We start from the raw sequence: 13,477 nt of genomic DNA, 5'->3' as shown, positions 1-13,477 counted from the left end.
CTTGTGCCCAGGCCCACTCCACAATACCAGTATTGGGGAGGGATATTAGGGTTCAGTTTATTCAATAGGACTGGGGTATGATACCAGCCCATGAGAATTTTAAATGATGTCTCCTTGTATGCTGTACATACCTTGGAGGCCAGCTCCCAAATGATCTGCCACAGAGGAAGTATGATAGATGTACCAAGGGCCTCTTCCCAACAGCTCATGTAACGATGGGATGGGGGGGACCATCAGTGGGGGGAGAGCACAGGAGTCACTCTTAATCTGAGGCCCATTCCTACACAGCCATTCAAAACTTGTAGTAAGGGATACAACTGTTTAGAGGCAAAATAAGGCCAAAGCTGACGGTAATGGGTCTCCTCAGAAGAAGGAAGGTCCCAATGAGCCTTCAATTGGTCAGAAGACAAGAGAGAGTGGGAAAGGGGATCCACAACATCCGCCCAACATAAAACCTCTAGATCCCCATTCCCAACCCATTTCAGAAGACAAGCCTGGAGGGAAGTCTGGATGGTAAAAAAAGGACTGTAAGGGGGAAAAAAAAGAAGAGAGCTTAACCTGCCTAGCACAGTAGTACCACACGTAGCGAGAAAAAAGACATTGGGCCCAGGAGAGGACTAAGTGGGGCACGTGGGGGAGAAGACCAAAGAAGAGTATTAGAGTGAATAAGGGCCAACCATAACTTCTCCAATTCCATCCATTTACTATAAGTATGATACGATGACCAAGTGACCAAATTACGTAAGTGGGCAGCCCAGAAATATTTGGTCCTGACGAGTGCCATAAACAAAGGAAAGGTAGGTGAGGAAGCATTGGAAAGTTTTAGAGAAGCAGTGGGAGAGAAAGAGAGACACCGCAAGGCAGTGAGAAAGTTACCAGAGATACCAAATTTCTGGAAAGTAGCAAAAAGGAAAGGCCAGCCAAGCCTATGAAAGGCCTTTTCTGCATCTAGACTAAGAATTAGGGCGTGCTCCAACCTCCGATTGATCCAGTCCACCAGACCCACTAGACCCTAGTATTATCCCCACCTTGACGGCAAGGGATAAAGCCCACTTGATCCTTGTGTACAAGGGTGGGAAGAAAGCAACAGAGGTGGTTAGCCAAGATGTTGGAGAACAGCTTCAGGTCAGAATTAAGGAGGGCAATGGGTCTGTAGCTGGAACAATCATGAGGGTCTTTACCAGGCTTGGGGAGCAAAGTAATCAGAGAGTGTAAAAAGGATTGAAAGAGGATGAAAGAGTTAAAAAGAGGGACAAGTTTGGGAAGAAGACCAGAAGAGAACGTTTGGTAGTATAAGTAAGTAAAGCCATCAGGGTCGGGGGAGTGTCCAGCAGGAAGGGACTTCTGAACCTCCGAGAGCTCTTCAAGCATGATAGGGGCATTCAGAGTCTCCACTGAGAGAGGAAGGAGGTAAGCGCCTCAACATGCTCCACCGGGTCAGAGGGAAGGTGAGAAGGGAGAGAGTAAAGCTAAGAATAATAGTCAAAAAACAGCTTAGAAATCGCTTCAGGGTGATAGTGGAGAGTGCCAGAGGAGTCCTTCAGGGCCGAAGGTGCCTGGCAAGCCACACTGTCTGGTAAAAGTCTCGCCAGCATGAGCCTTGTTGCCCTTTTCATAAAAACGCTGCTTAGCAAACAGTTGCCTTTCAACCTTATAAAGGGCTAGAGCACCCAATTGAGACCGAGAAGCCACCAAGTGCCTCAGCACCGAAAGGGAGATGAAAGTAAGAGAGCTCCTAAAATGCAACTGCGACAGCTCCTGTTGCAGAAAAAGGTATCTGAGAGGTGTTAGGGGCATAAACATTACAATGGAGCAATTGTCTACCCCCCCATCCAAGTTCTTCACATGGCTGTGTAGGTCATTAAGGAAGTCGGACTGGGCCGCAATAGTGAATTGAAGTTGAGCAACATAGGACCGTGAGGAATCATGTGCCTACTCCAAGCTCTCCACCTGGTCAGAGACATGCTGCAAGTCCTGACGGAGCTATGAAATTTCAGCCCGACAGGTATCCTTAAAGAGTAGCTCCCACTATCTGTATATTTTTTTTCGTCCCTACCTATTGTTAAACTATCCCTAACCCCCTCCCTGCCTTTTAAAAATGTTTTGCTACCTTATAAAGAGCTGATATTCTGCTGCCGGCTGTAGCTCTGCCGGAAGCAGACTTCCCCAGCAGGCACAACGTCACCGACGCCTGCTGGACGCCGACTTCCGACCTCACCTCATCTATGCTGTGCTCCTGTAGGGCGCGTGCATAGATGAGCGGCCAATAGCACGGCAGGTTGCTCCGGGGTCTCCTCCTCCCTGTTTAGCAGTGTAGTGTTATCCAGGGAGGTGGAGTATAGGAGCATTGCCCACTTGCCGTGCTCACCGCCGAGACCCGGGACTGAAGTACGGGTAAGTGAAATAAGCCATCACTTACCAGTACAGGACATGTACAGTCCCGGAGCATCAGCGCAGCACTGAGACTCCGTGCCAGACTGCCTCCAGACTGTACATGCCGGGGGCAGGCAACCAATGAGGCAGCTGCAAGGCCAGGCAGCCAATGAGCGCAGCCCCGGTGCTCACAGCGCTCGCTCCCGCCTGTCTGATTGACAGACAGGGAGTAAGCGTAGGCTGACTGAATTAGGACCGATTGCCCGACCGACATCGGTCCTAATTCAGTGGTGCAGCTAGCCACTAGGAGGAAGACCTCCACTCAATTATTGTGAATCCAGTCCATTTCTTGAATTTACCAATTAGCTATTACCAAAAAGTTCCTATAAATAGAACCTTTTAATCCATAGAGGTACACTATATCGTTACTGAAGAGGACTACTGAATAAAACATTCCTCTATCTGGAATGTTGTTTGCTTTTCAGTTAAAGATCTTCTAATGTACATATGCCTTAGTGTATGTTTTTCCTACCTATTAGAGGAAGTCTGCGTATTGGATTGAGTAATGACTCAATACAGTTATAAAAAAAGAAAAGTACTTTTGCACTTGATGCAAATCTTTACATGACGGTTGAACCAAGTCACGACAAATTAGTTATTGAAATTATAGGAAAAATAAAACATGAAAGGCTTTTGATGCTTTTCAACAACATTTTCAAATTAATACATTGCACTTCTTATGGTGTAAAAACATTTCTTTCATATGTATCTATTCCTCAGTTTTTCTTCTGCAGCCTACATGTTTTCACATGTAGTGTAGGCCGCTTTGTTTTACTTAGAGAGACATCTGTCAAAAAAGCTGCCTAACTACTCAGAGAGGTAAGAGGAGCTGGAACACATGCTTTCGGGCATTTTTTTGCTGGAATTAATTCTGAAAGAGACAAATCAACTCACACTATATATGAAAACATAAATTCTACAGGCTGTGAAGGAGAATTGAAGAAAACAATGCAAGAATAAAAAAAAATACTTTCAAAAAGGTGTTCACAGCCTTTTAGAAATCTAAAAATCTTTGGGTATAATGTCAAATATCCATTATAAAAACTCAATCCTAGTGCCTAGCTAGGTCAAAGAAAAATATGCTATTACCTGGAATTTTCCACTAAGTGAAGAACAATTTTATCTAACACTTTTTCAATAAGTGCTGTACGAATCCATAGATGTTTGATGGCCTGAGGTGATAGATTAGGAAGTCTTTGGTTCTTGCGAACAGTTTCCTGGGCACCTTGCATTTGGTTTTTCCTAGAAACAAATAGCAGGCAGAAAAAATAAAGTATTAGGGATAGATAAAAAAAAAAAAATGATTAACAGTTTTAAAAACTGACACTGAAGCAATTAATTGCACACTTCATGACAACTCTACAAAGCACTGTTCACAATAACAAATTGCTGATTGACACCTTTCCTGTACACATATATTTCAATAAGGTATGGTAGCTGTTTGAATTCTTGTTTTTAGGCACCATTTAGGGACCTGTACTCTAATTTGCTATTTTTATTATTATTATTTTTAAACCTTTATTCCATTAATTTAACCCCTTAACGACCAAGGACGTATATTTACGCCCTTTGCCGACTCCCGCGATATATATCATATCGGGTCAGTGCCGGCATCATCTGATGCCGGGACTCGGGGCTAATAGTGCGCGGCAGCGATCGCGGTGCCGTGCGCTATTAACCCTAAACCGAAAGTAAAACCTTCCCGGCTGCTCAGCGGCGCTGATCGGGACCACCGCAGTGAAAATGCAGTGTCCCGATCAGCAGAGACACGAGCGGAGGGCCTCTTACCTGCCTCCGGCTTGTCCCCTCGGCGATTGATTGCTCCAACCCCGAGATTCAGGCTTGAGCAATCGACCGCCGATAACCCTGATCACTGCAAAGCTATGGCTTTGCAGTGAACAGGGTATAAGATCAGTGTGTGCAGTGTTATAGGTCCCTATGGGAGCTATAACACTGCAAAAAAAAAAGTTAATAAATGTGATTTAACCCTTTCCTTAATAAAAGTTCAAACCACCCCCCTTTTCTCATAAAAAACAAAAACACCATGTAAATAAAAATAAATATAAACATATGTGGTATCGCCACGTGCATAAATGTCCGAACTATAAAAATATATAATTAATTAAACCGCACGGTCAATGGCGTACGCGCAAAAAAATTCCAAAGTCCAAAATAACGTATTTTTGGTTGCTTTTTATACCATGAAAAAATGAATAAAAAGCGATCAAAAAGTCCGATCAATACAAAAATGGTACCGATAAAAACTTCAGATCACGGCGCAAAAAAAGAGCCCTCATACCGCTCCATATGTGGAAAAATAAAAAAGTTATAGGGGTCAGAAGATGACAATTTTAAACGTATACATTTTTCTGCATGTAGTTATAATTTTTTACAGAAGTACGACAAAATCAAACCTATATAAGTAGGGTATCATTTTAACCGTATGGACCTACAGAATAAAGATAAGGTGTCATTTTTACTGAAAAATTTAGAAAAGGAAGCCCCCAAAAGTTACAAAATGGCGTTTTTTCTTCAATTTCATCGCACAATGATTTTTTTTTCCGTTTCTCCGTAGATTTTTGGGTAAAATGACTGATGTCACTGCAAAGTAGAATTGGTGGTGCAAAGAATAAGCCATCATATGGATTTTTAGGTGCAAAATTGAAAGGGTTATGATTTTTAAAAGGTGAGGAGGAAAAAACGAAAGTGCAAAAACTGAAAAACCCGTGGTCCTTAAGGGATTAAAAGCAATACAATTACAGCATTTTTCACATTTTATTAACCTGCCTAAGGATTTGCATTACTGACCAAATACAGTTAATATGTATATTTATCTATTTTAGTACCGCTTGACAAATAAAATAAATTTTATAAAAAACAAATAATTTTTGCCTTGCTGCATTCTCAAAGCAATTTCAACAACAGTGAGTAGGAGGGAATGAAAGAAATTATGCAATATAGTTTATGCACAGCGGTAATTGCACAGTAACGTCAAATGGATTTTGTGTGGTGTATATGCCAGTCTATGCCTCGTTAATATCGTATTTCCATAAACAGTGCATGTGTGTCAAGTGTTGTAGGCATCTGTGCTGTCAGTTGCCTCCTTGAGAAAGCCACATTCAAGTGGTGAAACATGTAGGAGTAGACAGATTCTGGTTTTAGCAGCAGTTCTCTTGATCTCTAGTCCTTCAAAAACAAATATACAGTGAACATGCAACCCAGCCTGTGGTACATAACAGACTAGTGGGATAATCGGTTTTAACATTACATAAATATCAATCATATACTGCACCTATTTGTACTGGCACCAAAAACCAATGTTGTAAACAACATTGGTTTCAATACAGACCGACAAATTCCTAGCAGGGTAGACTTGTACACCCATAGAGGATACTAAAGCCTTACATATTAGTACATATAATAGGTGGTAGTAATCGTCAAATTTTTTTTATATCAGTGATTGCACCTTTTTCACAATATCTGATATATAAAAAGACAAGACCAATAGGGACTGTAGTTTTAATCCTTTATTTAGTACAATGGTAATGAATTGAAATTAAGTTTATTCATTTAATATAGACACATGATAAGAAGGATTCTTTTGGTTGATTCTATGTTGTAATGTTACCTTCCTTCCTATGTGCGTGAAGGCAATTTATTTGTGTTGACATACACCACTTGGCACATATGTACTGTTTATGGAAATAGGATATGATTTTCCATGCTTTTCTATGTATATAGATTTTATTTATTTATTAAATATCTCAAATACATTTAACCTCTTAAGGACATGTGCTGTAAATGTACGGTGCTGCTGCGAATGACTTTGCGCACAATGCTGTACATTTACAAGGTGGCTGAAACTGTTGACTCACCGATAATGGCGGACATCAGCGAACACGCTGATGGCAGCCATTAACTCAAGATGCTGTGATCGGCATTGATAATGGCATCTATATAGTGAAACCAGACACCCCCCTTGGTTTATGACACCCCCCACCCCCGCTGTGCAATCGTGGGGGTCCGATAAGCCTAAATGGCTGCTGGAGATCTCTTACCTCCCTCCGGCGTTCAAGATTACAAACCTTATGCAGCCTGGAGAGCCAGGCTGTACAAGAAGATTGCTGGTTGTACTGATCAGTACTATGTTATAACATAGTACTGAATAGTACACAGCAATCTAATGATTCCTATTAATAGTCCCCTATGGGGACTTAAAAAGTGTAAAATAAATATTTAAAAAAATGTTTTATAAAATAAAGAAAGCCCCACTACCACAATATAAATATAGATCACTCCCCTTTCCAATAAAAAAAAAAAGAAGTAAAAAATAAAAATAACACTACATATCTGGTATTGCCGCGTGTTTAAATGTCCGATCTATTAAAATATGTTTATTATCCTGCACGGTTAACAGCGTAAACATAAAAAAAAAAAAAACAGCAGAATTGCAGATTTTTGGTCCCATTACATGTCAGAAAAAAATATATAAAAAGCAATGAAAAGGGTACCGATAAAACTACAGATCAAAAAAAAAAAGCTCTCATATAGATTCATACACGGAAAAGTTAGAAAGTAACATGGGGTCAAAATAGGGCAACTTTAAACATACTTGTTTTGCTTAAAAAGTTTTATTTTTTTTATTTTTTTTTAAGTAGTACAATATTGGAAAACATATAAACATGGGTTTCATTTTAATCCACAGAATAAAGAAAACATGTCAGTTTAAACGTAAAAAGTACAGCATAAAAATGAAAACCCTAAAAGTTGCAAAACTGCAGTAGGGTTTAGAAGGATTAATTATTAAAAGTCTAGTAACTACTACATAGATAAAATGCTAATTTTTAATAATACATTTTGTTCTAGAGCAACTGCAGTACCTATTTACACTTACCGTGTTTCCCCGAATATAAGGACACTGGCTCTCATTTACTAAGAGCGGAGTGTAGGTTTCTTTGTGGGTTTTAATTCCCTACAATTTATTTTCCACAGTATTTACTAAGGTTTCCCTACATTTTCCACTTTCCCTACACTTTGCTTTTTCTTTTACACATGCTCTGATCTGTAGGGTTTTCCTCAGCTCAAATCCACCACATTTTATATGGAAACCTTAGTAAATATGTTGGATTTTTGTGAAAATGTCGGGGACACGCCCCTTTTTGGAGACCACATACCCTTTCCCCGGCGGCCACACCGGGAGAGTTAGTCGGGTATTTTTCAATTCTGGCGCAAAATCTGGCACAGACAGAATTTCTGGCGCTATGCGAGGCTCTCTCTCCTCCGAAGTGGTCCGTCAGTCGCAACAGTTGCCCATCAGGCGCCGCAATAAAATCAACTTTCCGCCATGGCGCAGCTACTTCTGACTATGCAGCAGAGAACACCATCAGTGCCTGCAGCTCCTTCAGCATCTAAGCTTCTTCTTCCCCTTCCCACGAAGTTTGACGGAGATCCTAGGCAGTATAGGGTCTTTGTGACGCAGTGCTCCTTGCACCTGGAGCTCAAGGCGAATCAGTTTCCTACGGAGCGTGCTATGGTGGCCTTTGTAATCAGCCTCTTGTCTGGAAAGGCCCTGGCCTGGGCTATTACGCTCTGGGATCGTAGCCATCCAATTACCTTCAACCTCACGGCTTTCCTGGCTGAATTCCGCAGCATTTTTGAAGAACCTGCACGTGTCTCCTCTGCTGAGTCTGCGCTTCTTAACCTGAGTCAAGGGACTTCCTCTGTGGGAGATTATGCAGTCCAGTTTCGTACCCTTGCTTCTGAATTGGCATGGAACGACGAGGCCTTGTGTGCTATATTTAAAAAAGGACTTTCTAGTAGCATGCTCGAGATCTTCCGTCTAACCTGTGTGAGCTGATCCATTTGGCCACACGAATTGATGTACGTTTGTCCGAAAGACAGGAGGAGCTCCTAAAAGAAAGTGGATTTTCTGAAAAGGCTATGCCAGAGGATCATACTCGCCTCGCCCAGGAGGAAAGATACAGACGTCGCAGCAAGAATTTGTGTCTATACTGTGCCAGTCCGGAACATTTCCTGAAAGACTGCCCTGCCCGTTCTCAGAATCCAGGCAAACGTCCGAACTCAGAATATGTAGGAGGGACTACATCTCTCTACGTCTCTTCAAGTCTCTTCTCGTTTGAATATTTCCGTAGAAATCCACATTTATGCTCAGAATTCTTTCTTCGCTTCTGCATTTTTGGACTCTGCTGGCAACCTCACTCGTGCATGAACATCACCTTCCAGTGAGTCGCCTTGCCAAGCCTCTGTTCATCTCTTCCATAACAGGACAAAATCTGGACTGTAGAGTACTATATCACACGGAGTCTCTCCTTCTGCAAGTGGGGGTCTCACAAAAGGAGAGGATTGAATTCTTTGTGCTACCACATTGTACTTCTCAGATACTTCTCGGTCTTCCTTGGCTCAACTCCATTCCCCGCAGCTTGATTGGAAATCCGGAGAGCTCACTCGCTGGGGACAATGCTGCCATAATCGTTGTCTGGAGTCGGTCAAGCCTAAAATTCTTTCTGCAATTTCTCCCATGCCAGGTCTGCCTACGCCTTATCAAGATTTCTCAGATGTCTTCTGCGAAAGACAGGCCGAGATTTTGCCTCCACATCGTCCTTACGACTGCCCGACTGATTTACTGCCTGGGACTATGCCACCTCGGGGTAGAATCTATCCTTTATCTGACCCAGAGACTCAAGTCATGCAAGAGTACATCCAAGAGAACCTCCAAAAAGGATTTATCCGGAAGTCTTCGTCACCAGCTGGAGCCGGATTCTTCTTAGTCAGTAAGAAGGATGGTTCTCTCTGTCCATGTATTGATTACAGAGGTATGAACAAGATCACGGTCAAGAATAGTTATCCTCTTCCTCTGATCTCAGAACTTTTTGATCGTCTTCAGGGGGCCAAAGTCTTCTCCAAACTGGATTTACGAGGTGCCTACAACCTGATTCGAATGGAAAACGGCTTTCAACAACCGCGATGGACATTTTGAGTACCTAGTGATGCCTTTTGGCCTATGCAATGCTTCAGCTGTTTTCCAAGAATTTGTCAATGATATCTTACGTGACCTTCTCTATACCTGTGTAGTCGTTTATCTTGATGACATACTGATTTATTCTTCCAACTTGGAAGAGCATTATACTCATGTTAGTCTGGTCCTATGACGCCTATGGAGGAATCATCTCTATGCCAAACTGGAGAAATGCCTTTTTGAAAAATCCAGTCTTCCTTTTCTAGGATACATTGTCTCTCATGAAGGACTACAAATGGATCCAATAAAATTATCTGCTGTTTTGGATTGGCCTCGCCCTACCGGTCTATGGGCTATTCAACGTTTCCTGGGATTTGCAAACTACTACCGCCAGTTCATCCCACATTTTTCTTCTGTGGTTGCTCCCATCGTAGCTCCCACCAAGAAGGGCGCTAACCCGAAGTTGTGGTCCCCTGATGCCGAGGAAGCTTTCCCCAGCTTAAAGTCTGCTTTTGCTTCAGCTCCCGTGCTATCAAGACCGGATCCGGGAAAACATTATGCCTTGGAGGTTGATGCTTCCTCCATCGGAGTAGGCGCCATTCTTACCCAGAAAAGTGCCAAGGGTAAAACTGTGACCTGTGGGTTCTTTTCTAAAACCTTCTCGCCTGCAGAGAGAAACTACTCCATCAGAGATCGTGAACTGCTTGCTATAAAGCTCGCCTTAGAGGAGTGACGACACCTGTTGGAAGGATCTCATCATCCGATCATTATTTATTCTGACCACAAGAACCTCCTGTACCTTCAGTCAGCCCAACGTTTGAACCCACGTCAGGCAAGGTGGTCGTTGTTCTTCTCCCGGTTTAATTTTTTCATTCATTTCCGTCCAGCTAATAAGAATATCATAGCTGAAGCCCTCTCCAGATCTTCTGATGTGGTGGGTTTGGATCCTACTCCAAGACATATCATCCCTCCTGATTGTCTGATTTCTGCAGCCCTTGCCGATCTTCTACAGCAACCTCCTGGTAAAACTTTCATACCAGTCAGATTAAGATGTAAAGTTCTTCCTTATTGGCTGGTCATCCTGGAAGACGCAAGACACTTCTTATCTCCCGACACTATTGGTGACCACGTCTGAAACACGATGTCTCTCAATTTTTGCGTTCCTGTACCACTTGTGCTCGAGACAAGACCCCCCCCCCCCCCCCGACAGAGACCCGCAGGACTTTTGTAGCCATTGCCCATCCCTGAGATTCCATGGACTCACATTGCTATGTATTTTATTACCGACCTTCCATCAGCACACAATAACACCTTCATCTGGGTTGTGGTAGACCGGTTTTCTAAAATGGCTCATTTCATTCCTCTTCCCGGACTCCCATCTGCTCCACAACTGGCCAAGCATTTCTTACTTCATATCTTCCGTCTTCATGGTCTTCCAGAAAACATCATCTCGGACCGCGGAGTGCAGTTTGTGTCCAAATTCTGGCAAGCCCTCTGTTCCTGTCTTGGCATCAGTTTGGATTTCTCCTCTGCCTACCACCCCCAGTCCAATGGTCAGGTGGAAAGGATAAATCAAATTTTAGAGACTTATTTATGCCATTTTGTGCCTGCCCGTCAGGACGACTTGGTAGATCTTCTTCCCTTGGCCGAATTTTCCTACAATCAGAAGGACTCTCCGTTTTTTATTGGTTTTGGTCATCATCCTAGGTCTCCTCTTCCAGTCCCAGTCTCTTCCAGTCTCCCTGCTGTAGATGAACTTGTCAGAGATTTCTCCTACATTTGGGGACAGACTCTACAATCTTTATCTCTGGCATCCTCCCGAATGAAGACTCAGGCAGACAAAAAAAAAAAGAAGATCTCCTCCATTCTTCTCTCTTGGTGATAAAGTTTGGTTATCTTCTAAATACATTCGGTCTAAAATCCCAAGTTACAAACTTGGTCCTTGTTTCCTGGGTCCGTTCGAGGTCTTACAAAAGATCAATCCTGTTTCATACAAACTCCGCTTGCCACCTTCTTTACGTATTCCTAACTCCTTTCATGTTTCTCTCCTCAAACCTCTGGTTATCAACCGTTATTCTCAAAGAAAAAATTCTACTCCAACTCCTGTCTCCGGTTCCTCAGATATTTTTCAAGTTAAAAGAGATTCTGGCCTCTAAAATGGTACGTGGCAGAAAATTTATTTGGTCGATTTATTTATTTTGGTCGATTGGAGGGGCTTCGGTCCTGAGGAGAGGTCCTGGCAGCCCGAGGAGAACATCTTTGACCGTAATCTCCTCAAAAAATGTTTGTCCCACAAGAAGAGGGGAAGACCAAAGGGGGGGGGGGGGGGGGGGTACTGTAATAAACAGCACTCTGGCCGGACATACCGGCCGTGAGCGCATCTCTCCCCGTATGTCGGCTCCCGGCGGGGCTGGGATTCGCATCACGGGACGCGCCCGCATGCGAGTCCCAGCCAGTCACTCACCTCCATCCCCGGCCTCTGTCTCTCAGCTCCGACGCGTGCGCCCCCGTCTCCTAGCGCGCGCCGGAGCTTTGAAATTTAAAGGACCAGTGCGCCCGTAATCAGTATTAACACCTGCACCATTATTATCAGTTTTAGCACCTCCCTAGTACCCTTGCCGGATCTTTGTTTTCCTTGCGCCTTAGAGAAAGCAGTCTTAGTGTTTCCTTGCCATGTACCAAACCTTTGTATTCCGTGACCCGACCGTGTTTCTAGCAGCCAGCCTATTGACCTTCTGCTACCCTTCTGACTACGCTCCTGTGCAGCCAGCCCTGATCTCTAGCCAGCCTGACTACATCCTGCCTATTACTTCAGTGCCATGCTTCACCTCAGCCGCCTGTGTGGTCGAGTCGTGCCAGGGGTAGCGACCTGGGTGTCGCCGGCCGCAGCAAGTCCAACCCACTTTGCAGCGGGCTCTGGTGAAAACCAGCGGCACCTTAGAATCCGCTCCCTGGCACGGCACGCGTCATCTGCCACACAGGTCCAGTGGATCCACTACATCACCCGCTCCAGACTACCGTGGAACTACGGATCTACTACTCCCTGGGTACCTGCGGTGAGTCTTACACATGGCTCATTTTCAGGGGACGTCTTATGCATGCATGACACCCTGGATATCAGCTGCCATCCTGGGATCCGCCACCGCACAGAAGTCACGTCCCACTGATCAGGGGGGACATGCTGCACTGCATGTCAGCTGCCATCCTGGGACCCGCCGCTGCTATTGCACAGAAGTCACGTCCCACTGATCAGCTGGGACACGGGACCTGCCGCTGCTGTTGGGACATCTCTACGGTACATTACCTGTCAAGAAGGGCTGGCCCTCTTCATTAGCTTTAATAAGCCACGCCTACCACCATGGCTTATTTTCGGGGGTATGGCTTATTTTAAACGAATAGATAGAACTGCTTGTATGGCATATTTTATGGCAACGTCTTATTTCGGGGAAACTCGGTAGTTACATAGTTCGTATGGTTGAAAAAAGACATATGTCCATCAAGTTCAACAAAGGAAACAATTAACTGTTCCAACAGTATACACTTACCAATTAAAAGAAAACTTGTCACTCTACTTTTTTTTAAAGATTTTTTTATTTTATTTGTTCACAACACAAACAGGCCTGTAAAGGGGTGGTCCAGTAACAGACACTTATTATATACAGATGATTAGAGTCTTATTGATGTGGGTCCCACTCAGGGGTCAAGTCCTGGGAAAAAAAGTGGGGGAACTCACCAAAGATTTCCACTCAAGTGCTGGTCCTACAAGACTCCAGCTAATGGGAACAGTGTTCCTGATGTGGAAAAAGTGCAGGAACTCCATTCCCATGCGTTCCTGCAGGACTTGAGCCCGGGTCACACTGCTCCGCTGTATTAGTCTGTCTCTTAGAGACTAAATAGAGTCACAGCACAAATGCTCAACTATTACATCATTTAAAGAGTACCTGTCATCCAAAAAACTTTTTATATGTTGTTTATTAATCTATTCTAAACAACTTTGTAATAGCATGGAACAAAAAAAAAAAAAATAGTATATTTCTATCTTTATTTTCACTTTAAAAAATTGACCAC

The 13,477-nt window shown here is 43.5% G+C and overlaps 1 protein-coding gene across 1 annotated transcript in view; it reads right to left on the bottom strand.

Moving 5' to 3' along the window:
- Window positions 1-13,477, bottom strand: part of SGSM1 (small G protein signaling modulator 1) — a 376,300-nt gene that overhangs the window by 184,294 nt on the left and 178,529 nt on the right. Inside the window, exon 5 of the mRNA XM_056528949.1 lies at window positions 3,523-3,675. Coding sequence (XP_056384924.1) covers window positions 3,523-3,675 — 153 coding nt within the window. The remainder of the gene's footprint in view (window positions 1-3,522; window positions 3,676-13,477) is intronic.

The sequence above is a fragment of the Hyla sarda genome, chromosome 1 (assembly GCF_029499605.1).
Source record: "Hyla sarda isolate aHylSar1 chromosome 1, aHylSar1.hap1, whole genome shotgun sequence".
NCBI classification, from domain to species: domain Eukaryota; kingdom Metazoa; phylum Chordata; class Amphibia; order Anura; family Hylidae; genus Hyla; species Hyla sarda.
This window is presented reverse-complemented; position numbering and strand designations above follow the sequence as displayed.